Source organism: Camelus ferus, chromosome 3 (genome assembly GCF_009834535.1).
Source record: "Camelus ferus isolate YT-003-E chromosome 3, BCGSAC_Cfer_1.0, whole genome shotgun sequence".
NCBI classification, from domain to species: Eukaryota; Metazoa; Chordata; class Mammalia; order Artiodactyla; family Camelidae; genus Camelus; species Camelus ferus.
Window position 1 is genome coordinate 115,407,763 of NC_045698.1, and position 27,777 is coordinate 115,435,539.

A 27,777-nucleotide genomic window follows, 5' to 3' on the forward strand; every position below is an offset into this window, starting at 1 on the left:
TAAAGAGAAATTATTGGCAATACATATAAAAGACAAGGGATTAATATCAAGAAATAGAAGGTACAGAGATTTCCCAATACTTCCTGCATATGCATTGCCTCCTCCATTAACAAACTCTGTGCCTTCTGTTTAATTTTGTTGTATAATTCTATACATGAACTAAGAATGGTTTGTACACTTTTTAAAGTGTGGGAGTAAAACAAGAGAGTAGATTCTAGAGATGCGCAACTTAAATGAAATTCAGATTTCAGTGTCTGTAAGGAAAGTTTTATCGGACACAGCCCTGTTCATTTGTGTATGCAGAGTTCTGAAGCTTCCAGAGTGTTTAAATAGTACAGTGCATTTTTCCATCCCTTTTTTTCAACAGCTGTATAACTTGCTTTGTTCAATGGCACGTTAGCAAATATGATCAAAGAGAGGCATGCAAAACACTAGCACACTTCTCGAATGCTGCAACTGACACATGACCAAACCCCAGCGTGCTGGCTGGGTACTGGGAGACACAGGACAAAATTATTCCTGTTGTCTCAGCCAAGAGCTAGCCAGCTTACTAGGGGGAGAGACACCAATGACCACCGCTGCCCAGGACCAAGATCACCCAGAGTCCACCGACCACTAGCCCTCAGGGGAGTCTGAACACAGAAAGCCAGCAATGATGAGATTGGTGGGGGAGGAGGGGTGGCGGAGGATGGAGGTGGGGGGCGGGGTGGGGATGGAGGTAGGGGGAGACCACTGAGAGCTGGCTCCATGCTGAAGGGCGAGACAGCCGGTGACCTGCCAGGGGCTCCGGGCCAGGGTTGGTGGGGGGTGGTCCTCACCTATCCGTGAGGATAGAGAGATACAGAGCAGGAGGGCCATGATCACGTGTACGAGATCCAGAGGCAACATCAGGGGTTCAGGGTTCCATCACACGGCGCCGCGCCATCTTGCGTTGGTGCCATCATGTGCCGGGGCCCCGGGCACGTTTGTGCTGTCGCACGTCGTCTGCCTGGGCACTGTCGCATGCTTGCGCCGTCACAGGTCCCGTGCTCCGGCCCGCACAGCCCCGAGGCCCACCGCCGTCATGGCTGCCGCGCGGAGCGGCCCCCGCGCTGGGCCCGGGGAGCCCTGGCCCCTGGCCCCGAGCCTCCTCCGGCTGCTGCTGCTGCTCCTGCCCCCGGCCCGGGTCGCAGCCGCGGCCCACAGGCATGCTCGCGCTGAGGGAATCGCCTGGCGCCGTGGTGTAGGTAGGACCTCTCCAGGCCCGGGTTGGCGGTGAACCCAGGGCTCCCTCCTTCCAAGGGTGGAGCGCTAGTCCATCTCGGCCCTCCCCGACTTTCCCCTCCTCCCACCCGACCCACCCTCCACTTCCCGGGCGCCACTGCTACTTGTATACTTTGCCCCTCTCTCTTCAGCCTGTGGCCAGCGTCACGTGCAGGGGAAGGTCGTGGGAGGCACGGATGCCCCTGAGAAAAAGTGGCCATGGCAGGTCAGCCTGCACTATGCAGGTTTCCACACATGTGGTGGGTCCATCATTGATGAGTATTGGGTCCTGTCCGCAGCCCACTGCTTTGACAGGTGAGTGGGTAGCGCTGGGGACTGTTCCCATGGAGGTCTAGGGCTGCAGGACCCACCGCACAGGCTACCTGGGGCTGGGGCTTCTTGGAGCTGGGGGAGAGAGTGGGAGCCAGCACACCTCCATCCACCACAGCTTCTTCTTGCACAGGGCTGAGGACCCCCTTTAGGGCCATCCACTCTTCCAGATAGATGTGGAACCAAATCATAGGATGGGAAGTGAGGAGAGGAGCCACACCATAGGATGAGAGGAGAGAAAAAGAGAAAAATCACAGGCTTAGAGGTGACGAAAGACTTATCTTCATGGGCAGCTCACTGTAATTCTGCCAAGATCACCATCCTGGGCTGTCCATCATGTCCTGGTGGTTCCCTTAGTCCTCCGTGGACTCAAGTCAGGACTTCTTTGGGGGCAATTCTGCCTGACAGTCAGCTCCCCACTGTGCTGCAAAGGGCTCGCTTTTCCCCATCCTGGCCGAGACCTTAGATATCCAGGTTGGCATGCTCCAGGACTTCCTTGGCCTGTGAGCTGAAGGTGATTGCTCTCTCCACGTGCAAGGTGCTCAAGCCACTGTACCTTTGTCCTCTGTCCCCACAGGGAAAGGAACATTGAGGCATTTGATGTATATGTGGGCCTTGTGGACCTCAGGGTGCCAGGCAATCATACTCAGTGGTTTGAGGTGCATAAGGTGATCCTACATCCCACACACAAATTATACCACCCTGTCGGAGGCGACATCGCTCTGGTACAGCTGAAAAGCCGCATTGTGCTTTCCGACTCTGTGCTTCCCATCTGCATTGCACCCACAGACGTGAAACTTTGGAACCTTTCTTGCTGGGCTACAGGATGGGGATTCATCTCCCAACAAGGTAAGAAAACAAAGTGCGGGGTCAGTCCCTTTGTTGGAGTTTGTGGAAAGAATGATGCTTTTATGACACTACAGGAGAGAACATGTACTGTCCATTAAGGGGTTGCAGGTGTCTGAGAACTGGAACCCTCATCCATTAATCACTATTTGTTTCTCAATGTAGAGTTTTGTTTTATCCCTGGTTGGCTTTGTTGTATACAGGAAAATAGTTGTATCTACTCCGAGTATGGAATTAATATTTGGTATACTAAGAACACAAATTTCCAAGCATTTCTTAAGTTGTTCTTAAGATTTTAAATTCCCCTTAGAAATAATATTATTTAACCTATTAAAAATGTATTTGTTATTCTAGTTATCTCTATAAAGGAATTGCATTTTCTTTTTAGGTTTATATCTGCATACTTTAGAATTTCTATGATTAATTAAATGATTCTTTTTAATTGCATTTGCTAATCAGTCATAGCTGTTGATTTCTGCACATTGATCATGCTTCCAGCCCGCATAAAGGACTCATTTTTAATAGTTTATCAGTTGATTATGTAATTGTTCTAGATTTTTATATCATATTTTCTTCAAGTAAAGATTTTTGACCACTTTCTTTCCTACATTTAATCTTTTATTTCTTTTGTTTTCAATATTATTGCAATGGATGGAAACTCTAGTGGAAATGTGGCTAGGTCTCCTTGGTTTTTATTTTAATGGAAATGCTTCTAATGGTTTACTATTAAGTCTATAACCTGGCCTGGAGATTTCAAATTGATATCTTTTTTTTTAGGTGATAGGTTAGGTTGTTTACTTGAGATTATTCTTGGGTTTTTTTTTCATTTTTCAGTTTTATTAGGTAGAATAGTTACAATTTAGGCATATACAATATATTGCACGTAAATACACATATACAATATACTGCATATATTTTTTAGTTTACATCTATGTACTAATCATTGTTTCTAAGAACAGTTTTGAGCTTTAGCTTTTTAAACTGACATAGCTATCAAAGGAATAAAGCCAACCACAAACTAAGAATCAACAGAATGCAGTAATCCAATCATAGGTGACAATTAAAGGTGCTCACACATAGTCAAGAAATCAATCATCTAAGTTATAAATAATAAGTAGTACATTTTTGTCCTTTTCTTTTTTTGATTCCACTTATAAGTGATATCACGTGGCATTTTTTTTTTTCTCTCTTCAGCCCACTTCACTTAGAATGATGATCTCCAGGTCCATCCATGTTGCTGCAAATGGCACTATTTTTTTTTTCAATGGCTGAGTAGTGTCCCATTGTATATATGTACCACATCTTCTTTATCCAGTCTTTTGTTGATGGACATTTGGGTTGTTTCCATGTCTTGGCTATTGTAAATAGTGCTGCTGTGAACACTGGGGTGCATGTATCTTTTTGAATTTTATTTTTCTCTGCATATATGCCCAGGAGTGGGGTTGCTGGATCACGTGGTAAGTCTAATTTTAGTTTTCTAAGGAACCTCCATACTGTCCTCCCTAGTGGCTACACCAGTCTACACTCCCACCAACAGTGTAGGAGGGTTCCCTTTCTCCACACCCTCTCCAGCATCTATCATTTGTAGACTTTTTGGAGATGGCCATTCTGGCTTGTGTGCGGTGATATTTTATTGTAGTTTTGATCTGCATTTCTCTGACAATTAGCAGTACTGAGCATTTTTTCATGTGTCCATTGACCATTTATATGTTTTCATTGGAGAATCGCTTGTTTAGGTCTTCTGCCCATTTTTGGATTGCGTTGCTTGGTGTTTTGACATTAAGGTATATGAGCTGTTTGTATATTTTGGAAATGAGTCTCTTGTCAGTCGCATCATTTGCAATTGTTTTCTCCCATTCTGTAGGTTGTCTTTTCATTTTGTTGATGGTATCCTTAGCTGTGAAGAAGGCTGTAAGTTTAATGAGATCCCACTTGTTTATTTTGGCTTTTATTTCCATTACTCCAGGAGCTAATTCAAAAAATATATTGCTGTGATTTATGTCTGAGAGTGTTCTGCCTGTGTTTTCCTCTAGAAGTTTTATAGTAACTGATTTTACATTTAAATCTTTAATCCATTTTGAGTTTATTTTTGTATATGGTGTTAGAGAATGTTCTAATTTCAGCCTTTTACAAGTAGCTGTCCAGTTTCACCAGCACCACTTACTGAAGAGACTGTCTTTTTTCCATTGTACATTCTTGCCTTCTTGGTTGTAGATTAATTAACCATAAGTGTGTGGGTTTATTTGCAGACTTTCTATCCTGTTCCATTGATCTATGTGTCTGTTTTTGTGCCAGTACCATACTGTTTTGGTTACTGTAGCTTTACAGTATAGTCTGAATCAGGGAACATGGTTCCCCAGCTCTATTCTTCTTTCTCAAGATTGTTTTGGCTATTCGGGGTCTTTTGTGTTTCCATACAAATTTTAACATTTTTTGCTCCAGCTCTATGAAGAATATTGTTGTTAATTTGATAGGAACTGCTTTGACTCTGTATATTGCCTTGAGTAGTATAGTCATTTTAGCAATATTGATTCTTCCAATCCAAGAACATGGTATATCATTCCATTTGCTTATGTCATCTTCCCTTTCCTTCATCAGGTGTTTTATAGGTTTCAGAGTACAGGACTTTTTGCCTTCTTGGGTAGGTTTATTCCTAGTATTTTATTCTTTTTGGTGCAATGATAAATGGTATCTTTCTTTAATTTACTTTTCTGCTATTTCATTATTAGTGTATAGAAATGCAACTGGTTTCTGTATATTAATTTTATATCCTGCAACTTTACCAAATTCACTGATAAGTTCTAATAGCTTTCTCGTCACTTCTTTAGGGTTTTGTATGTATAGTATCATGTCATCTGCAAACAGTGACCAGTTTACTTCTTCCTTTCCAATTCGGATTCCTTTTATTTATTTTTCTACTCTGATTGCTATAGCTAGGACTTCCAAGACTATGTTGAATAAAAGTGGTGAGAGTGGGCATCCTTGTCTTGTTCCTAATCTTAGAGGAAATGCTTTAGCTTTTCCCCGTTAAGTATGATATTAGCTGTGGGTTTGTCATGTATGGCCTTTGTTATGTTAAAGTATGTTCTGTCTATGCCCACTTTCTGGAGGGGTTTTTTTTTTTAATCAGAAATGGATGTTGAATTTTATCAAAAGCTTTTCCTGCATCTATTGAGATGATCATATGGTTTTTATTCTACAATTTGTTACTGTGGTGTATCACATTGATTGACTTGTGAATATTGATCCTTGCATCCATGGGATAAATCCCACTTGATCATGGTGTGTAAATGATCCTTTTAATGCATTGTTGGAGTCAATTTGCTAGTATTTTGTTAAGGATTTTTGTTTGGAAGGATTCCCTCCTCTGCAATTTTTTGGAATAGTTTCAGAAGGATAGGTGTTAACTCTTTTCTAAATGTTTGGTAGAATCCACCTGAGAAGCCATCTGGTCCTGGAATTTTGTTTGTTGGGAAGTTTTAAATTACTGATTCAATTTCACTACTGATAATTGGTCTACTCATATTGTCCACTTCTTTCTGGTTTAGTCTTGGCAAATTGTACTTTTCTAAGAAATTGTCTGTTTCTTCTACATTGTCCTCTTTGTTGTTGTATAGTTGCTCATACTAGCCTCTCATGTTACCTTTTATTTCTGTGGTGTTAGCTGCAACTTCTTTTTTATTTCCGATTTTATTAATTTGAGCCATCTCTTTTTTTTTTCTTGGTGAGTCTGACTAAAGGTTTATCAATTTTGCTTATCTGTTCAAAGAACCAGCTTTTAGTTTTCATTGATCTATTCTATTGCTTTTTTAGTCTCTACTTCATTTATTTCTTCTCTGATCTTTACAATTTCTTTTCATTTACTAACTTTGGGGTTTGTTTGTTTTTCTGTCTCCAGCTGCTTTACTGAGATTTTTCTTATTTCCTGAGGTAGGCTTGTATTGCTATAAACTTCCCTCCGAGAACTGCTTTTTCTGCATCCCAGAGTTTTTGGATCATTGTGTTTTCATTTTCATTTGTCTCAAAGTATTTTTTGATTTCCTCTTTGATTTCTTCAGTAATCCATTGGTTGTTTAGTAGCATATTGTTTAGCTTCCACATGTTTGCAGGTTTTGCTGGTTTTTTTTTTTTTTTTCTTGTAGTTGATTTCTAACCTTGTAGCATTGTGGTCAGAAAAGATGTTTGTGCAATTTCAATTTTCTTAAATTTACCAAAGCTTGCTTTGTGGGTTAGTATGTGATCTATTCTGGAGAATGTTCCTTGTGCACTTGAGAAGAATGTGTATTCTGTTGCTTTTGGATGGAGTGCCCTGTAGATATCAATTAAGTCCATCTGGGCTAATGTGATATTTAGGGCCTGTGTTCCTTACTGATTTTCTGTCTGGATGATTGGTCCATTGATGTAAGTGGGATGTTAGGGTCCCCCACTGTTACTGTGTTATGGTCAATTTCTCTTTTTATGTCTGTCCACAATTGCCTTATATATTGAGGTGCTCCTATGTTGGGTGCATATATGCTTACCGTTGTTATATATCCTTCCTGGATTGACCCCTCAAGCATTATGCATTATGTAGTGTCCTTCATTGTCTCTTGTAACAGCCTTTATTTTAAAATCTATTTTGTCAGATATAGTGTTGCTACTCCAGCTTTCTTTCGCTTTCTGTTTGCATGGGATATCTTTTTCCATCCCCTTACTTTCAGCCAACATGTGTCTCTAGCCCTGAAGTGGGTCTATTCTAGACAGCATATATACAGGTCTTGTTTTTGTATCCATTCAGCCAGTCTATGTCTTTTGGTTGGAGCATTAAATCCACTTACATTTAAGATAATTATCAATAAGTATGTTCTTATTGCCATTTTGTTAACTGTTTTGGGTTTGGTTTTGTAGGTCTTTTTTTCTTTCTTCTTCTTTTTGTTCTCTTTTCTTGTGCTTTGAGGACTAGAGAAGTTTCTTTAACATTTGTTGTAAAAGCGTTTGGAAGCACTGAATTCTTTTAGCTTTTGCTTTTCTGTGAAGCTTTTGATTTCTCCATCAAATCTGAATGACACCCTTGCTGGGTAGAGTATTCTCAGTTGTAAATCTTTCCCTTTCATTACTTTAAATATATCATTGCCACTTCCATCTGGCCTGTAGAGTTTCTTCTGAAAAATCAGCTGATAACTTTAATGGACGTCCCCTTGTATGTTATTTGCTGCTTTTCTCTTGATAATTTTAATATTTTCTCCTTACCCTTAATTTTTGTCAATTTGTTGACTATGTGCATTGTGTTCCTCTTTAGTTGATCCTGTGTGGAACTCTCTGTACTTCCTGGACTTGGGTGACTGTTTCCTTTCCCAAGTTGGGAAGTTTTCAGTTATTATCTCTTCTAAAAGTTTCTGAAGTCCTTTCTCTCTCTCTTCACTTTCTGGAAACACCTATAATGCAAATAATACTGAACTTCATGTTGTCCCCAAACTCTCTTAAACTATCTTTATTTTTTTCATTCTTTTTTCTGTTTTCTGTTCTGTTGTAAGGTTTCCACTAATCTATCTTCTAGCTCACTAATCCATTCTTCTGCCTCACTCTATTCTTGGTTCCTTCTAGTGTGTTATTCATTTCAGTGATTTTATTCTTTAACTCTGTTTGGGTATTCTTTGTATTTTTCAACATTTTGCTAAAAACTTCACTCTGTGCATCTGTACCCCTCTTGAGTTTTCTGAACATCTTCACCATCATTATTTTAAACTCTTTCTCAGATAAATTGCCTATCTCCTCATCACTTTTATCTTCTTCTGGGATTTTATCTTGTGTCTTGGCCTAGAAGATATTCCTCTGCTGCCTCATCTTGTCTGTCTCTTTTGTATTTTTAGGTAGGTTAGTTATGTTTCTTGACCTTGGAGAAGTGGCCCTCTATGGGAAACGTCTTATGCATCCCATCAATATACTCCTCTCTTGTCACCCAAAGGCCAGGGTCCAGCTGGTCCCAGTGTAGTCTGGCCTGTGTTTGTGGATTCCTTCCACAGGTTTTGGGACTGTTGTTTTCTTACTTCTGGTATCTTCCCCCTGGTGGATGAGCTGGCCTAGAGGCTTATGCAGGTTTCCTGGCTGGAATAGCCGGTGCCTGCTCACTGCTTGGTGGAGCTTGATGCCGGATATCTGGTGGATAGGGCCCTATCTAGAGGCAGTTTGCGGCTTAGGAAGTCTGCTTATGGGTGAGGCTGTGTTCCCATCCAGTATGTTATTTGGCCTGAGGCTTCCTAGCCCTTAAGCCTACAGGCTGTTTTTGTGGGGCTGGTTCTTGATGCTAATCATCCAATCAAGATGTTAGCCTCCAGGAAAGTTCATGTATGTGAACACTCCTGGAATGTCCACCAGCAGCTTTTATGTCCCCTGGGTGAGCCACAGCCATCTCCTACCTTCCCAGAAACACTTCCAGAAACAGCAGCCAGGTCTGGGCCAGGTTCCTATGAAATCACTGTCTCTGCCCCTGGACCCATTGTACATGTGATTGCATCCACACTTCCCAAGAGAATGAAGTCTCTGTGTCCCCCAGTGCTGTGGGGCTCCTGGAGTTAAGCCCCTCTGGCCTCCAAAACTAGATGTCCTTGAGTCTTCTCTGCCCAATGCTGGAACCCTGGGCTGGGGATCCTGATGTGGGGCTCAGAACTCTCATTCCTGTGGGATAGCCTCTGCAACTTAATTCTTCAGCTTGTGCATCACCCACCAGGTGGGTATGGGGCCAAATTATATCATGAGCACGCCCCTCCTACCTTCTTGCTGTGGTTCCCTCTCTATATGTTTCCAGTTGAAGAAGATCTTTTTTGCTAGGCCCTGGTCCTTTTACTCAATGGCTGTTCAGTAGTCAGTTGTGGTTTTGTTGTAGTCGCTAGGAGAGGCAAGCTCATGGTCCTACTACTCCACTGACTTGACCCCAAATCCCTCAAATTGATATCTTATACCAGTTTAAGAAAGTTTAGTGTCTGGTTTACTTAATTTTATAAAATTTTTGTTGAAGTTAAGCTGATATAAATTCAAATTGGTATGTTAAAACTTTAGAATGTTCAATGTAATCTCCATGATATAACCACAAAAGGAAATTAAGAGGGAATCTAAACATTTCAGTACAAAAAAAAAAATCAGCTAAATGCACAGAATACAGGAATTCAGGAAATGAAGGAGAAAATAGCTATAAGGCATGTAGAAAGTAAAATGAGAGAAGTTAACTCCCTCCTTATCTGTAATTAGATGGATCAAACTCTCAAATCAAAAAACAGAGACTGGAGTAAGGGAGATATAGCCAAGATGGTGGAGTAGGAAGACACTGAGCTCAGCATCTCTCATTAGAACACCAAAATTGCAATGACTAACAGAACAACTATTGATAATGAAGACTGGAATCTACCAGAAAGATCTTCTACAACTAAATATATAAAGAATGAACCACAAAGAGATGAGTAGTAGGCAAAGTCACAATATAGTCAAGACTTATACCCTTGGGTGGGTAACCCGCAAACAAGAGAATAATTAAGATTGTGGTACTTGTCCCCAAGGAGCAAGGATTATAAGCCCAACATTGAGTGCTCCAACCTGAGGGTCCTGAACCAGGAATATGAGCTCCCAGAATGTTTGGTTTTGGAGGCCAGCAGGGCTTACTTTTGGAAGACCCAGAAAGCTGTGGGAAATAAAGACTCAACTCTTAAAAGGCACACACAAAATCTCACATGCCAGGGCCTAGGGCAGAAACAATAATTTGAAAGAAGCCTGGGTTAGACCCACCTACTAATTCTGAAGGGCCTCCCAGAGAGGAAGGAGACATTTAGAGCTCACCCTGGGAATATAGACACTGGTGGCAGCCATTTCGGGGAGCGCATTCTACCATGTGGACATTGGTGCTGACAAGCGTCATTTTGCAATCCTCCATCTAGCTTATTAGTCTCAGAACTCAGCCCCGCCCCTTTCCACCAGCCTGTATGCACCAGTAATGGGACTTCGCAAATTAAGAAACTAGCTGGGAAGGACACAGACTCACTCACCAGTAGGCAGGATGCCTTAAGACACCCTGAGCCCACAGCCACTCCTGAAAATAGCCCTATCCACCAGAGGGCTCAGGACCTGTGTAGGCACTAGAACCAGGGCACACAGGGCCCAGCAGTCAGAAAACTTGGGACACAGCTCTATCCACCAGTGGGCAGGCACAAGCCCCAGAAACCCTGAGGCATGGGGCTTGCACATTAGCAAGCTGGCCCTAGCCTCAGAACCAGCCTCACCCACTAGTGGGTGGACACCAGCCCTGGGTCAAGCTAAGCCCCAGTGCTGGCTACCAGCAGCCAAGCGTCAGCTCTGGGACCTCTGAGACCTGCAACCAGAGACCCTAGGACCTGGCTCTGCCTGTCAGTGGACTGGATGTTACTAGCACCAGGACCCAGCTTCATTCACCAGGGGCTGGGTATCAGGCCCAGGATCTCCTGGACCCTGACCTTACCCAATAGCAGGTGGATGTCAGCCCCAGGACCAACACAGTTTGCAGCCTGCCATGTGGACCCAGCTAACACACTAGAAAGCCAGCATCAGTCTTGGGAGAAACCTGGGCTATTGCCCTGCCCACCAGCGGATGAACTCTAGCTCTGGGACACCTTAGGTCCCTCAGCTTAGGCCCTGGAATCCAACCTAAACCACTAGGAGGTTGACCCAGCTTTGGGACCTGAGTCCTGCAGCCAGAGACTCCAGGACATAGCTCCACTCACCAGTGAGCTGGCACTAGCCCTGGGACCTACTGGTCACAGCCCCACTCAACAGCAGGCCAGTACTAGCTCTGTAATACCTTAGATTCCCCAACCAGCCACCTCAGGATCCAGCTCACAGGAAACCCCAGAACCCACAGCCAGCCATATCAGGGACCAGCCCCACCCACCAGCCAGCCAACACTAGATCCAAAAATCTGGGCCCCACAACAACTCACCCCAGAACATGACTCTGACCACCGGTGAACCAGCAAGAGCCCCAGGTCTCCATGGGATTATGCAGGCAGCCACTTTATGACTCAGCCCCATCAACCAAGTGGCATCCTCCACACAGGACAGAGCCTGACAACCAATCTGACTAGGGGCCAACCGTGCCTACCAGACCACCCTCAGCACTCAGCCTGCAACAATAAGAGAACTCACTCAGCCCACATAGAGGGCATCCCTAGAGTGTGTAGCTCTTATGACCAGAGGGTGGTTCACTGCTGGGATGCACAGGATGTCTCCTACAAAAGGCCACTTCTCCAAGTTTGGGAAACAAAACCAACTACTGGATACCTAAGAATTTAAAAAGCAAATTAGGCAAATAAGATGACAGAAGAACATGTTCCAAACAGGAACAAGATGAAACCCCAGAAGAAGAACTAAATGGAGTGGAGATAGGTAATCTACCCAGTAAAGAGCTCAAGGTAATGATCATAAAGATGATCAAAGAACTCAGGAGAAGAATGAATGAACAGAGTGAGCAGTTAGAAATTTTTAACAAATAGTTAGAAAATATAAGAACAGCCAAACAGAGATGAAGAATGCAATAACTAAAATGAAAAATACACTAGAAGGAATCAACAGTAGATTAGATGATACAGAGGAATGGATCAGTGAGTTGGAAGACAGAGTAGTGGAAATCACTGAAGCTGAACACAAAAAAGAAAAAAATAGAAAGAAATGACGATGGTTTAAGAGACCTCTGGGACAACATCAAGCATACTAACAATCACGTTATAGGGACCTCAGAAGGAGATGAGAGAGAGAAGGGGCATAGGACATATTTGAAGACATAATAGCTGAACACTTTCCTATCCTGGGAAAGGAAACAGACATCAGGTCTGAGAATCACAGAAAGTCTCAAACAGAATCAACCCAAGAGAACCACACTAAGACACATTGTAATTAAAATGGCCAAAATTAGAGATAAATAGAGAACATTTAAAGCAGCAAGGGAAAAGCAACAGGTTACACACAGGAACTCCCGTAAGGCTATCAGCTGACTTTTCAGCAGAAACTCTGCAGCCAGAAGGGAGTGGTATGACATATTTAAAGTGATGAAAGGGAAAAACCTACAATCAAGAATAATCTACCTGGCAAGGCTTTCATTCAGATTTGATGTAGAGATCAGGATTTACAGAAAAGCAAACTTAAAGAAGTTCAGCACCACCAAACAAGCTTTACAAGAAATGATAGAGACTTTTCTAAGTGAAAAAAGACTGGATCCTATCAAAAAGATCTTCTTCAACTGGAAATATAAAGAAGGAAGCACAGTGGGATGGTAGGAGAGGTGTGTTCATTGAGCCCCATATCCTCCACATGCGTGACCCACAAGCTAGATAAAAATTATATTGTGGAGGCATTCCCATAGGAGTGAGAGTTCTGGGACACACGTCAGGCTTCCAGGCCTGGGGTTTCAGGATTGGAAGGAGGAGCCCCCAGAGTATCTGGTTTGCAAGGCCACTGGGGCTTAATTGTAGGAGTTCCATGGGACTGGGGAAAACAGAGACTTCACTCTCTTGGGAAGCACACACAGAGTCTCATATGCACTAGGACCAAGGGCAGAGGCAGTGATTTCATAGGAACCTAGGCCAGACATGTCTGATAATTTTGGAGGGTCTCCTGGGGAGGTGGCAGGGATGGTTTTGACTCACCCTGGGGACATAGAAGCTGGTGGCAGAAATTTGGGGCGTGTTCACCTACATGAGCTTTCCTGGAGGCTGACATCTGCTTGGGTCATTGGTGCCAGGACCTGGCCCTACCCAAAAGCCCATAGGCTTGAATGCTGCAGTGCCTCAGTTCTGGATGGGAACACATTCCCACACATCTGCAGACTTGGCACATCATGCCCTAGACATGGTCCTGCTATCCAGAGGGCCGTGACCCAGCCTCATTCAGCAGTGCAAGGCACTGACCCCCTCCTGCCAGGAAACTTGCACAAGCCTCTGGTCCACCCTCATTCACTTGGGGGGTGGGGGTGGATACCAGAAGCAAGAAAAGAACAATCCTACAGCCTATGGAAGGAGTCTGCAAACTCAGGCAAGACTCTACCCTGGGACCAGCTGGACCTTGGCCATTTTGACAAAAGGGGAGTGCAAGGCTGGGATGCATAGGACATCTCATACAGAGGGTCACTTTTCCAAGGTCAAGAAATGTAACTAACCGACATAAAAATACAAATAGAAATTTAGACAAAAGAGGTGACAGGGGAGCATGTTTCAAGTCAAGGCACAAGATAAAATCCCCGAAGAAGCAATAAGTGATGAGGAGATAAGCAATCTATTTGAGAAAGAGTTCAGAGTAATGATTGTGAAGATGATTAGAGAACTCGGGAAGAGAATAGACACACAGAATGAAGTTTTTAACAAAGAGTTAGAAAGTATAAAGTACACCCAAACAGAGTTGAAGAATACAATTACTGAAATGAATAATATGCTAAAAGGAACCAAGAATAGACTAAATGAGGCAGAAGAATGGATCAGTGAGTTAGAAGACAGAGCAGTGAAAATCAGTACTGTAGAACAGAAAAAAGAAAAAAGAATGAAAAGAAATGAGGCTAGTTTAAGAGACCACTGGGACAACATGAAATGCACTAGTATTCACATTATAGGGGTTCCAGAAAAAGAAGACAAAGAGAAAGGATCTGGGAAAATATTTGATGAGATAATAACTGAAAATTTCCTTAATGTGAGAAAGGAAACAGTTACCCAAGTTCAAAAAGTGCAGAGAGTCCCATGCAGGTTTAACCCAAATAGGAACATGCCAAGGCACATAGTGAAGTGAGAAAAATTAAAGAAATCAGAAAATATCAAAATCAATAAGAGAAAAATAACAACACACAAGGGAATTCCCATAAGGTTATCAGCTGATTTTTCAGAATAAACTCTACAAGCCAGAAGGGAGTGGTACAATATATTTAAAGTGATGAAAGGGGAAAACCTACAACCAAGAATACTCTACCCAGCAAGGTTCTCATTCAGATTTGATGGAGAAATCGAAATCTTCACAGATAAGCTTAAGTTAAAGGATTCAGTGCCACCAAACCAGCTTTACAACAAAGCCAAAGGAGTTTCTCTGGGTAGAAAAGAATAGGCCATGACTAGAAACCAGAAAATTACAAAATGAGAAAGCTCACTAGTAAAGGCAAACATACAGTAAAAGTTGGAAATCATCCACACACAAACTAATAGGGAAGTTGAAAGACAAAAGTAGTGAAAAATCATTTATATGCACAATAAGAAGTTGAAGGATACACAAAACAGTTAGATGTAAAATATGATAACAAAACCAGTCATTGTGAGGGGAGGAGGGTATGAATGCAGGGTACCTAAAATGCATTTGAAACTAAGAGACCAGCAGCTTAATCATGTATATATAGATACTTTTATAGCAAAACCTCATGGTAACTGCAAACCAAAAATCTGTGATAGGTATATGCACAAAAAAGAAAAAGAAATCCAGATGTAACACTATAGTCAACAAAACACAAGAGAGGAGAAGAAAAAGAAGAAAGAGGAAAAATCTACAAAAAGAAATCCAAAACAATTAACAAAATGGAAGTAAGAACATATATACTGATAACTACCTTAAATGTAAATGGATTAAATTCTCCAACCAAAAGACACAGACTGGCTGAATGGATACAAAAACAAGACACATATACATGATGTCTACAAGAGACTCACTTCAGAGCTACAGACGCATACAGACTAAAAGTGAGGGGATGGAAAATCATATTCCATGCAAATAGAAGCAAAAAGAAAGCTGGAGTAGCAATACTTATATCAGACAAAATAGACTTTAAAATACTGTTACAAGAGATAAAGAAGGACATTATATAATGCTTAAGGGATCAACTGAAGCAAAAGATGTAACAATTGTAAATATATATTTGCACCCAACATAGGAGCACCTCAATATATAAGACAACTGTTAACAGACATAAAAGGAAAAATCAACAGTAATACAATAATGGTGGAGGACCTTAACAGCCCACTTACACCAATGGACATATCATCCAGACAGAAAATCAATAAAGAAATACAGGCCTTAAATGATTCATTAGACCAGATGGGCTTAATGGATATTTATACAGCATTCCATCAGAAAGCAACAGAATACACATTCTTCTCAAGTGCACATGGAACATGCTTCAGAATAGAGCACATACTAGCCCACAAAGCAAGCTTTGGTAAATTTAAGAAAACTGAAATCATATGAAGCATCTTTTTTGACAATGCTATGAGATTAAAAATCAACCACAAGAAAAAAAACTGCAAAAATCACGAATATGTGGAGGCCTAACAATATGCTACTAAACAACCAATGGATCACTGAAGAAATCAAAGAGGAAATCAAAAAATACTTTGAGACAAATGAAAATGAAAACACAATGATCCAAAACCTCTGGGACACAGCAAAGGTAGTTCTAAGAGGGGAGCTGATAGTGATACAAGCTTACCTCAGGAAATAAGAAAAATCTCCAATAAAAAACCTAACCTTACACTAAAGCAACTAGAGAAAGAACAAACAAAACCTAAAGTTAGTAGAAGGAAAGAAATTATAAAAATTAGAGCAGAAATAAATGAAATAGAGACTTAAAAAAAATAGAAAAGATCAATGAAAACTAAAAGCTGGTTCTTTGAGCAGATAAACAAAATTGATAAATCTTTAGTCAGACTCATCAAGAAAAAACAGAGAGAGCCCAAGTTAATAAAATCAGAAACAAAAAAGGAGGGGTTACAACCAACATCACAGAAATACAAGGGATTATAAGAGGCTACAGTGAAAAATTATATGCTAAAAAGGACAACCTAGAAGAAATGGACTATTTCTTAGAAAGGTACAATTTACCAAGACTAAACCAGGAAGAAATAGACAATATGAATAGACCAATTACCAGCACTGAAATTGAATCAGTAATTAAAAACCTCCCAACAAACAAAAGTCCAGGACCAGGTGGCTTCTCAGGTGAATTCTACCAAACATTTAGAGAAGAGTTAACACCTAGCCTTCTGAAACTATTCTAAAAAATTACAGAGGAAGGAACACTTCCAAACTCATTCCATGAGGCCACCATCACCTTGATACCAAAACCAGATAAAGATATTACAAAAAAGAAACTTACAGGCCAATATCATTCATGAATATAGACGCCAAAATCCTAAGCAAAATACTATCAAATCAACTCCAAGTGTGCATTACAAGGATCATACACCATGATCAAGTGGGATTTATTCCAGGGATGCAAGAGTTTTTCAATATCTGCAGATCACTCAATGTGATACACCACATTAACAAGTTGAAGAATAAAAATGATATGATCATCTCTTTTGATAAAATTCAGCATCCATTTATGATAAAAACTCTCCAGAAAGTTGGCATAGAGGGAACATACCTCAACATAACAAAGGATATATATGACAGACTCACAGCTAACATCTTACTTAATGAGGAAAAGCTGAAAGCATTTCCTCTAAGATCAGGAACAAGACAAGGATGCCCACTCTTACCATTTTTATTCAACATAATTTTGAAAGTCCTAGCCATGGCAATTAGAGAAGAAAAAGAAGTAAAAGGAATCCAAATTGGAAAGGAAGAAGTAAAACTGTCACTGTTTGCAGATGACATGATACTATACATAGAAAATACTAAAAACACTACCAGAAAACTACTAGAGCTCATCAATCAATTTGGTAGAGTTGCAGGATATAAAATTAATATACAGTAATCAGTTGCATTTCTGTATCCTAACAACAAAATATAACAAAAAGAAATTAAAGAAACAATCCCATTTACCATCACATCAAAAAGAATAAAATATCTAGGAATAAACCTACCTAAAGAGGCAAAGGACCTGTACCCCAAAAACTATAAGACACTGATGAAAGAAATTGAAGATGACACAAACAGATGGAAAGATATCCCGTGTTCTTGGACTGCTGAATCAATATTGTTAAAATGGCCATAGTACCCAAGCCAATATACAGATTCAATGAAATCCATATCAAACTACCAATGACACTTTTCACAGAACTGGAACAAAAAATTTTTTTTAATTTGTATGGAAACACAAAAGACCCTGAATACCCAAAACAATGTTAAGAAAGAAGAATGGAGCTGGGAAAATCATGTTCCCTGACTTCAGACTATACTGTAAAGCTACAGTAAGCAAAACAGTATGGTACTGGCACAAAAACAGACACATAGATCAATGGAACAGGATAGAAAGTCCAGAAATAAACCCACACACTTATGGTCAATTAACCTATGATAAGGGAGTCAAGAATACAATGGAAAAAAGACAGTCTCTTCAATAAGTGGTGCTGGGAAAACTGGATAACTACCTATAAAAGAATGAAATTAGAACATTCTCTAGCACCATTACAAAAATAAATTCCAAATGGATTAAAGACCTAAATGTAAGACCAGATACTATAAACTCCCAGAGGAAAACATAGGCAGAATACTCTTTGACATAAATTGCAGCAATATTTTTTCAAACCAGCTCCTAGAATAATGGAAATAAAAGCAAAAATAAACAAATGAGACCTAATTAAACTTAAAAATTACTTCACAGTTAAGGATACCATAAACAAAATGAAAAGACAGCCTACAAAATGGGAGAAAATATTTGCAAATGAGGCAATCGACAAGAGATTACCAAATATAAAACAACAGCAACAACAAGCAACTCAATCAACAAACAGGCAGAAGACCTAAACAGGCATCTCTCCAAAGACATCCAGATGGCCAATAGGCACATGAAAAGATGCTCAACATTGCTAATTATAGTGAAATGCAAATCCAAACTACAATGAGGTATTACCTCATACCAGCCAGAATGGTCATTATTAAAAAGTCTACAAACAATAAATGCTGGAGAGGGTGTGGAGACAAAGAAACCCTCTACACTGTTGGTGGGAATGTAAATTGGTGCCGCCACTATGGAGGACAGTATGGAGGTTCCTTAAAAAACTAAAAATAGACTTACCATATGATTCAGCAGTCCCACTCCTGGGCATATACCTGGAGAAAATTGTAATTTGAAAAAGCACATGCACACCAATGTTCACAGAAGCACTATTTACAATAGCCAAGACATGGAAACAATCTAAATGTTCATTGACAGATGAATGGATAAAGATGTGGTACATATATACAATGGAATACTATTCAGCCATAAAAATAATAAAATAATGTCATTTACAGCAACATAGATATCCCTGGAGATCATTATTCCCAGTGAAGTAAGCCAGAAAGAGAAAGGAAAATACCATATGAGATCGCTCATATGTGGAATCTAAAAAATTTAAAAAAAAAGAACATAAATACAAAACAGAAACAGACTCATAGACATAGAACACAAACTTGTGGTTGCCAAGGGGACGGGGGTTGGGAAGGGACAGACTGGGATTTCAAAATTTGTAGATACTGACAGGCATATGCAGAATAGATAAACAAGATTATACTGTATAGCACAGGGAAATATATACAAGATCTTGTGGTAGCTCACAGAGGAAAAAAATGTAACAATGAATATATGTATGCTTATGTATAACTGAAAAATTGTGCTCTACACTGAACTTGACACAACATTGTAAAATGACTATAACTCAATTTAAAAATGTTAAAAAAAAAAAAAGATTGGTATCTCCTGAAGTCTTGGCTTGAAAAGGTCACCTTTTCTTTGTGCCCTCACATGGCCTTTTCTCTGTGCACCCATACTCCTGGTATGTCTTTCTCTTCTTATAAGGACACCAATCATATTGGATTAGGGCCCCACCCTTTTAACCTCATTTAATCTTAATTGTGTCCTCATTTAAACTTTATATATATATAAATATATATATAAATATATATATATATATATTTTACTGGAATATAATCAGTTTACAACGTTATGTCAATTTCTGGTGTACAGCACAATGCTTCAGTCATATAGGAACATACATATATTTGGTTCATATCCTTTTTCACCATAAGTTGCTACAAGATATTGAATATGGTTCCCTGTGCTATATAGTATAAAACTGTTGTTTATCTATTTTATATGTATTAGTTAGTATCTGCAAATCTTAAACTCCCAATTTATCCCTTCCAACCACCTTTACCCTCTGGTAACCATAAGTTTGTTCTCTATGTCTGTGAGTCTGTTTCTGTTTTGTAAATAAGTTCCTTTGTGTTTTTTTTTTTTTTTTTTAGATACTGTGCTACACAGAATAATCTTGGTTTTTTTCTTAACATTTTTTATTGATTTATAATCATTTTACAATGTTGTGTCAAATTCCAGTGTAGAGCACAATTTTTCAGTTATACATGAACATATATATATTCATTGTCACATTTTTTTCTCTGTGAACTACCATAAGATCTTGTATATATTTCCCTGTGCTCTACAGTATAATCTTGCTTATCTATTCTACAATTTTGAAATCCCAGTCTATCTCTTCCCACCCCCTGCCCCCATGGTAACCACAAGTTTGTATTCTATGTCTGAGTCTATTTCTGTTTTGTATTTATGCTTTGTTTGTCTTTAGATTCCACATATGAGTGATCTCATATGGTATTTTTCCTTCTCTTTCTGGCTTACTTCACTTAGAATGACATTCTCCAGGAGCATCCATGTTGCTGCAAATGGTGTTATGTTGTCAGTTTTTATGGCTGAATAGTATTCCATTGTATAAATATACCACATCTTTATCCAGTCATCTGTTGATGGACATTTAGGCTGTTTCCATGTCTTGGCTATTGTAAATAGTGCTGCTATGAACATTGGGGTACAGGTGTCTTTTTGAAGTAGGGTTCCTTCTGGATATATGCCCAGGAGCGGGATTCCTGGGTCATATGGTAAGTCTATTCCTAGTCTTTTGAGGAATCTCCATACTGTTTTCCACAGTGGCTGCACCAAACTGCATTCCCACAGTCTTTTTCACTTTAGCTATGCTGATTATCGTGTAATGATAGCTTCTTGACATTTTATAATTTGTAGAAGTTTATAAAAATGTATTTTGGATACATGTATTTAATAGATATGCAAATATTCTCTGCTAGACTATGGCCTGTTTTTATAATTTCTTAATAGTGTCTTTGGATTGGAAAAAGTTTTAAATTTTTGACAAGGTCCAACTTATTACATTTTTTCTGTTTTATATGTAGGATATTTTATATCCTATTTATGAAGATTTGCTTATTATAAGTGCATGAAAATAATTTTTTTCCATTTATCCTAAAAGCACTGTGAATTTAACTTTTACACTTAGTTATAAGAGCCATCTAAAATTAATTTTTGCATGTGATATACGAGTCAAAAACCAAGGTTCACTTTTTTCCATATTGAGAGGCACTTGCTCTAGCACCATTTGTCAAGGAAACCTCCTTTCCCCACTGACCTGTATTGGCACTTCTATCAAACATCCTGTGACCATAGGTGTGTGGGTCTACTTCCAGGCTTACTCTTCTGCCCCTTGGATTTCTCCAGTTCAACAGTGCTGTACTTACCATAGCTTTATAATGAGTCTGGTCTTCTACATCCTCCACAGTTGTTTCTCCTCTTCAAGATCATCATGGGCATTCCGGATCCTTTGCATTTCCATTGGCCTATCTTCAGGTTCATTTATTCTTTCTTTTGCCTGTTCCAATCTGCCTTTGAATCCATCTGGTGAACTTTTCTCTTCTGTTATTATTTTTTTCAGCTCCAGGTTTCCTTTTTTTGTTTGTTTTTATATTTTTCTATCTCTGTTGATAGTTCCATTTTGCTCACACATTATTTTCTTGACTTTCTCCACATCTTCTAGTTCTTTGAGCATCTTTAAGATCATGTTTTAAAGTTTATTTAATATAGCTGCCATTACGCCCTTTCAGGGACATAGTCTATTAATTATATTTTTACTCTGATTGAGCCATTTCCTGTTTCTCTGTATGACTTATTTTTGGTCAAACATTGGACATTTTAATCTAATAATGTGGTAACTGTGGAAATCGGATTATCCCCCTTCCCCAGGGTTTTCTGGGTTGTTTTTTTTTTTTTAAAGCATGTGTTATTGATTGTTGCAAGCTGTCTGTGTGCTGAGGACCAGCCTGAGGTGTAAACTTGAGGTCTTCTTATGTCTTTTTTAAGCCTTTACCTGGGCATAAATGGTTACTTTCTAATTTCCCTCCATATATTCAGTTGCTTTTGATTGTCTTAGTCTTTAATATCTGGATCCTAAATGGAGAAAAGTGAAAAATGAAGAGGGGAAGAAGCTCTGGCCCTATAAATCCCTTAAAAATTACTTCAGCTGAAGGGGAGGTGCTTGTGACAATGGGGGGAGGTGCAACAAAAATGGCTGGTCCTTTCTTTTTGTCTGCCTCTGTAATCAGAACAAGCAATCAGCAATCAAAGCACAGGTCCCCAGTATATGGAGGACAGGGTCCTCTTTGCTCACCCTGGCTCACGCATGCTGTGTGCAAGCTCTCCAGGAATATATGCACAGCTGCCTGTCCCAGGGGTGGGGTTGGGTAGCTGCTACTGTTCTAAGAGCTGAAACTGACTGAAGCTGACTGCAATTTATCCTCCAAGCCTTCAACAGATTCTAGAGTTCCAAACCAGTTACATCAGATAAATTCTGCCAGTGCAGTTGTTTTCCTGGTTGGAGATAGATTCCCAGTGCTTTCTGCTTGGCCATCTCTCAGGATCCTCCCCACAAATCTTTCACAGACAATCGTGGCATATACATGGATTCCAGGGTATAGAATCCATCGCCTCTCAGGAACTGAGGCCACAGATTGGGACGATTGGACCTAAATAAAAGAATGGCACGTTCCACTCTCTCCTAGCTGGAAACTGCCTTTATGTATCTTCCTATCCTCTATGAGACCCTGGAACTAACTCACCCTTCAAACAAGATTCAACCACAAGGTTATGGCCCTCTGTTGGCAAAGCTCAGTGAGAGAACCACTGCAAGAAAATGATCTTAGGATGCACAAATCGATGAAATTAGTCCAAATAATCCTAAGGTCACCTAATGCAGTTTTGCAGTTTCCCAGTCAAGGCCAAGAAACCAAAATTAACTGGAAAGTAGCCTCATCTTTATTGGATCACTTAGATAAGTTGGGTTCCAACTACAATATAATACATATTTCTTCTTCATTTTCCTCTTCTCCTATTCCACACCAGCAAATCCTTGAAAATTACCCAAAAAAGACCTCTCTGACACTCAGCTCACAAGAACACCCTGTCTCCTACTCACTCAGCTCTTCACTGAATGTTCTTCAGTGAGCTTCTCTGGTCTTTTTTTTTTTTTTTTCAACTTTTAGAATTGTCTCTTTTTCTATGTAAATATTCATGAAATACTCAAATCACTACATTGAACATTTTCATCATCTCAGAAATTTCTCTTTACTGTTTTGCAGCCAGACTCTCTGTCTCTCTCTCTTCTAAGGTAACTATTGTTCTGTTTTCTGTCCCCATTAATTAGTTTTATGTTTTTGGACCTCATATAAATGTAATGATAGTGATCTTTTTTGTCTTGTATTTTTACTCAATATAGTCTATAAGATTTGTTCATGTTTTACATGTATCATTAGCTCCTTTTTATTTATTGTTGAGGAATATGTAATCACATGAACACCAAGGATTCATTTGTCTGTTTTTCTGTTGACTGACATTTGGGTTGTTTCAGTTTGGGGCTACTGTGGATAAAGCTCTTATGAACATTATCTAACAACTCTCTTTCCACACGTACTTTCTTTGCTCTTGGGTGCACACCTGACAGTGGGTTTACCTATTCATGAAGTTCTGAGAAACCGCAAGGGATTTTCCAAAGTGCATTTACAATTTTTCACTCTCACCAGAAATGAATAAGAGTAACGAGTCTGTTTGTATGAAGGAGTCTTTATTTTACCTCTTTCTTGAAAGATAATGTCACTAGATATAGAATTTTGGGTAGAAAGTTTTTGGGGACGGGTGTTGCTTTTGTTTTAGTTTTTGCAAGAGGCAGTTTTATTTTCTTCTGTCTTGCAGAGTCTTTGATTAGAAATTTACTGTAACTCTTTTCCTTGATCTTTGTTTTTGCAGCCATTTAACTATGATGCTTCCAAGTGCCTGTGTGTCTGCTTGTTTTATTCTGACTTAGGGTTCTCTGAGCTTCTTGTATCTGTGGTTGTCATAGTGTTTAACTTTGGAAATTTCTTGGCCATTATATCTTCACATATTTCTTCTGCCCTGTACTCTCTTCTTCTAATTCCACATGTGTTACACTGTTTGCTATTGTCCCACAGCTTGAGTGCTCTGTTCTGCTTTATTCCCCACTCTTTTCCTTTTGTGTTTCAGCATGGATAATGTCTATTGACTTATCTCCACATTCACTGATTCTTTCCTCATTTGTATCTGCTGATAACACCCATTGAAGGAATTTTTCTGTTCCCAGTGTGTGTGTTTCTGGCATTTCCAATTGATTCTTCTTTTACAGTTTCCATATATCTACTTAAGTTCTTCATTTTCCACACATGTTGTTTACTTCTTAATAATTTCTTTAGCACACTAATCATAGTTATTTTTAAGTTTCTTTCAGATACTTTCATCATTTTAGTCATCTCTGGGTCTACCTCTGGTCATTGTTTTGTCTCTTGACAATGGGTCCTGTGTTTCATCCTCCTCCCCAACTTTGTATGTATGTGTGTATGCATGTGAATGTGTTTGTATGTATATCTTCTTTTTTGGTTGAATGCCAGACATTATAGAAGAATATTTAAGACTAAAGTCTTTGTTCCCCAAAATAGGCCTTCCTCTTTTTCTGCCAGACCGTTAGTAGCATGGGGCAGGGCTGATTTCAGGCTAGCAAGAACTTGAGCTGGGCCGTGGGTTCTGTTGTTGCTCTAGCTTTGGTGCTTCAGTGCACCAAAGGCTTCAGGTCCCTCCATGGTGCAATATTGTGCTCCGTGTGAGGCCTGGGGTGTTTCTCTGTTCCCATTCCACCCTTCACTTCAGCATCTTTGTACACCTGTGGCACGTTTTTGTTTGCCCTTCAGAAGAAAACTGCTGTTCTCGATAATCATTACTAGACTGGTATGGGGGAAGGAGAAAACTTGGGTCCCCTGATCCAGCCTCAGTCTCAGGAAGAGCTCTGAGTCTTAGATTTGGAAACGGACCTCTGTGCACCACTATTCTTCCTTCGGGGCAGCTAATCCCTGCTTTGTATCTGTGATGGCTCCTTAGAGGGTCTAAGCCCTGCCCCCAAGTTAGCAGAACTCTGATGTTCCTGATGTGGGTTTTTGGTACCAGAGGCTTTCCAGGGATATAGGGCTTGTTTCTACTCTTCCTTCAGAATAGTGCACTTGTGCCAGGCTCTGAGGGCAGGAGCATTTGCCCCCAACAACTGGTGGAAGGCTTCTGCTCCATATGTGAGAAGGGAAGCAAGCTGTGTTCTTGCAAGTCCTCAGTGGTATGTGGCCATTCTCTGAACGCCTGCACTGAGATGCTCTCTCTCTAGATCTCAGCTCTGCCCCCAGTATATCTCATGAGCTGCTAGTGGAAACCCGGGGGAAAGACCTACCAGTGAGTGCAGATCTCTTCTTGTCTGGTTTCCCGTCATTCTGAGCTGGCACACTAGCACACAGTTGAAGAACTCATTGAAATTATAGCTGACTTCTCCCCTCCATTTCTGTGGTACACTTCTTCCTATGAGCTCTGCCAAAGGTGAAACCACTTTGAGCTCATCATTTTGGCCCCCTGTCCACCAGGTTCCTTGTGGGCCTCAGCGTCCGTGTGAGCACAACATGGGTATTTTATCCCACCTCCACACTATCTCCACCCAATGCCTTGAGCTCCACAAGACTCTCCACTCTTGACCAGTTGGAACTCAGCTTCCTAGCCCCATGTGAGCCCTGGGAACTGTGAAGTCTAACCTGGCCACTCTGCCCTCCCTGTGGAATTATACACCCTGCACACATGGCTCAGGGTCCAACAGTTGACTGCGGGCCCTGAGGCGGCCTGTGTGCCCTCTGGGGCCCCTTCTCTCGGGAGCGACTTCCCCCTGGCACCCGTCTTTGCAGATTACAGCTGCCTGAGTCCCTCTTCACCCTGCAGCCCGGGGTTTGTGTGCTCCAGGGAGGGTGACGGAGCCCTCGAAGACCTTGCCTCACTGTTCTATCTTCTCAGGGGCCACAGCCCCGCCTCGTGTCCAACAGGAAAACAGTTGTGTCCTGTGTAGATGTGTTTACTGCTAGCTCATGGCAGAGGGGAGTCCATTCCCAGTTACCCCACTGTGGGCACCGTAGAAAGCCTCAGGCAGATTTTTAGCTGGCCTAGAGGTTCAAAGTATTTCCTAACTGCATTTTACTCGGTTATTTCCTCCAGTATTACCAGCCTTGAGTATTTTTTTTTACTTCTTCTATTGTTCTGCATTCTTATTTGCAAACATCTAATTCTTTCATGGCTTCTCTCCTGGTATTACCTTGTCAATGCAGCCAGCAGCAGCCACGAACACTGCTGGCGTTCTGCTCTCCATGGTCTTCCTTCAAGGTACAAGCTGTAAAACGGATTCCCCACGTACCGTAGGCTACACCTTCCCAAATATCTTCCCCCTTGGTACCCAGTCAGATGGGTATTCAACCTGTGAGAACGGCTTCTTTCCAGTTAAAGCAGGCCCGCTTGTATGTTGCCGTGGGGCCCGCTTACGCGTTGGTCAGGGGCAAGGTATCTGAGACCAGTTACCATACCCTCTGGTGCAGACCAGGACAGGTGGTGTGACCGCCCACAAACTCTGGAGCCTCTTTCTTGAACACACTCCGTGTCATCCACTCACTCTCACCCAGGGGCTCAGCTCACAGAGCTGTTGACATTTGAGCCACGGCACTGGGAATATGATAGTCTGAACCAGTTCCTGGTGTGAGAAGACCTTACGCTGGGCCCGCCCTCTTTTCTGACAGGCGACACCTCAGACAAGCTACAGGAGGTGCAGCAGCCTCTGGTCCCAGCTCCGCCTGTGCCAGCTGCTCTACGGAGATACGTCCCACGTCCTGCCGGACATGCTGTGCGCTGGGGACCTCCGGGACGTGAAGACTGTGTGCGAGGTGCGACCCACCGAGGGGGTGGGAGGCTAAGCCCGGGGATTTCGGATGTTCCGTCTGTGTTAAGTCACCTACTAGGTGGGTAGGTGGTCCCAGACAGCCCAGTCCCTGCAGAGCTCAGGAGTATTATCTGCACGCAGCCATGGGTTGAGTAGGAGACCACAGGGTGGCTTATGTGCAGATGGAATGCAGGCCTCATTCAGGCCCAGTGGACCTCAGTGCAGCTCACAGATGTCCCGGGCTCCACATCTGCTGGGGGCCACGCCTGGCACCCACCCTCCACCAAGTGAACACTGCTTGCGAGTGCCCTCCCACTGGCAAGGTGGGGAAGCCCCAGACTACCAGTTTACACGAAACTCCTCTTTTTTCCAGGGTGACTCTGGGGGCCCACTTGTCTGTGAATTGAACCACACCTGGACGCAAATTGGAGTCGTGAGCTGGGGGCGCGGTTGTTCATACCCTATGTATCCTGCAGTTTATGCCCGAGTCTCCTATTTCTCAAAATGGATTCATTATCACATAGAACATACACCCATGCCTCTTCAGCCGCTCCCCGCCCTCTCCTCCCCTCTGGGGGCTGCCGTCAGTGTCCTTGTGACCATGTTGGCTGTCCTGTCAATGATATAAAGGCCGAGGACCCCCACCCCAGCTTCCTCATGGCCACATGCCTCTGTCCCTACCCATCTCCGGCCCCTCAGATCTTCACACACCCGAGCAAGGTGAGGGCGACCAGCCAGGCCCACGTGCAGGGTCCAGGAAAAGGCTGAAAGGGCCACGCCCCGGAAGGCAGAGGCTGGTCTCACTACAGAAGGGCAGGGGTACATAGAAGAGCAGAGCTCCTTAGCTGAGTGCTCCGGACACCTGAGATTTGGTAAGATATTAAATATTTACAAAGCAAGTGTCCCAGAAGTCCTGTGTCCTTCTTTTTACCCAGAGTGCAGGCTCCCTCATGCAGAGTGTGTCCATCGCCCTGGTGATGCTGGGATGACAAACAGCAGGGTGAGAGAAGTACAAACCAAACTGCAGCGTCTCTCGAAGGGACAGCCACACGTAAACTGGCGTCCGGACCCGGAGTGCCGATTGTGACCAAAGCTGAGGCACAGGGAAGCTTGTTGCCTTAACAACTTAGACCTGTCAATATCAAAGAGTTTTAAATACCTAAACATCCCATTTGAAAAATGGAAAACATGAGATGGGAGTAGGAACGAGAAGGGAACTAAAAAAAGATAAAAGGAGAAATCAATAGCCAAACATCAAGAAACAATGAAACTAGCATTTTAGAAATATGGTTTTTTTATTTAAATCAAAAAGTAAGAAAAGAAAC

The 27,777-nt window shown here is 41.4% G+C and overlaps 1 protein-coding gene across 1 annotated transcript; it reads left to right on the plus strand.

Annotated features, from left to right (window-relative positions):
• Positions 1-705: 705 nt before the first annotated feature.
• PRSS38 (serine protease 38) lies at positions 706-27,408 on the plus strand. The gene is given in 6 exon segments (XM_032477275.1): positions 706-1,226; positions 1,395-1,557; positions 2,150-2,421; positions 26,313-26,365; positions 26,367-26,456; positions 26,826-27,408. Coding segments are annotated over 6 exon segments (1,203 nt in total). The 5' UTR covers positions 706-856; the 3' UTR covers positions 27,081-27,408.
• Positions 27,409-27,777: the final 369 nt, after the last annotated feature.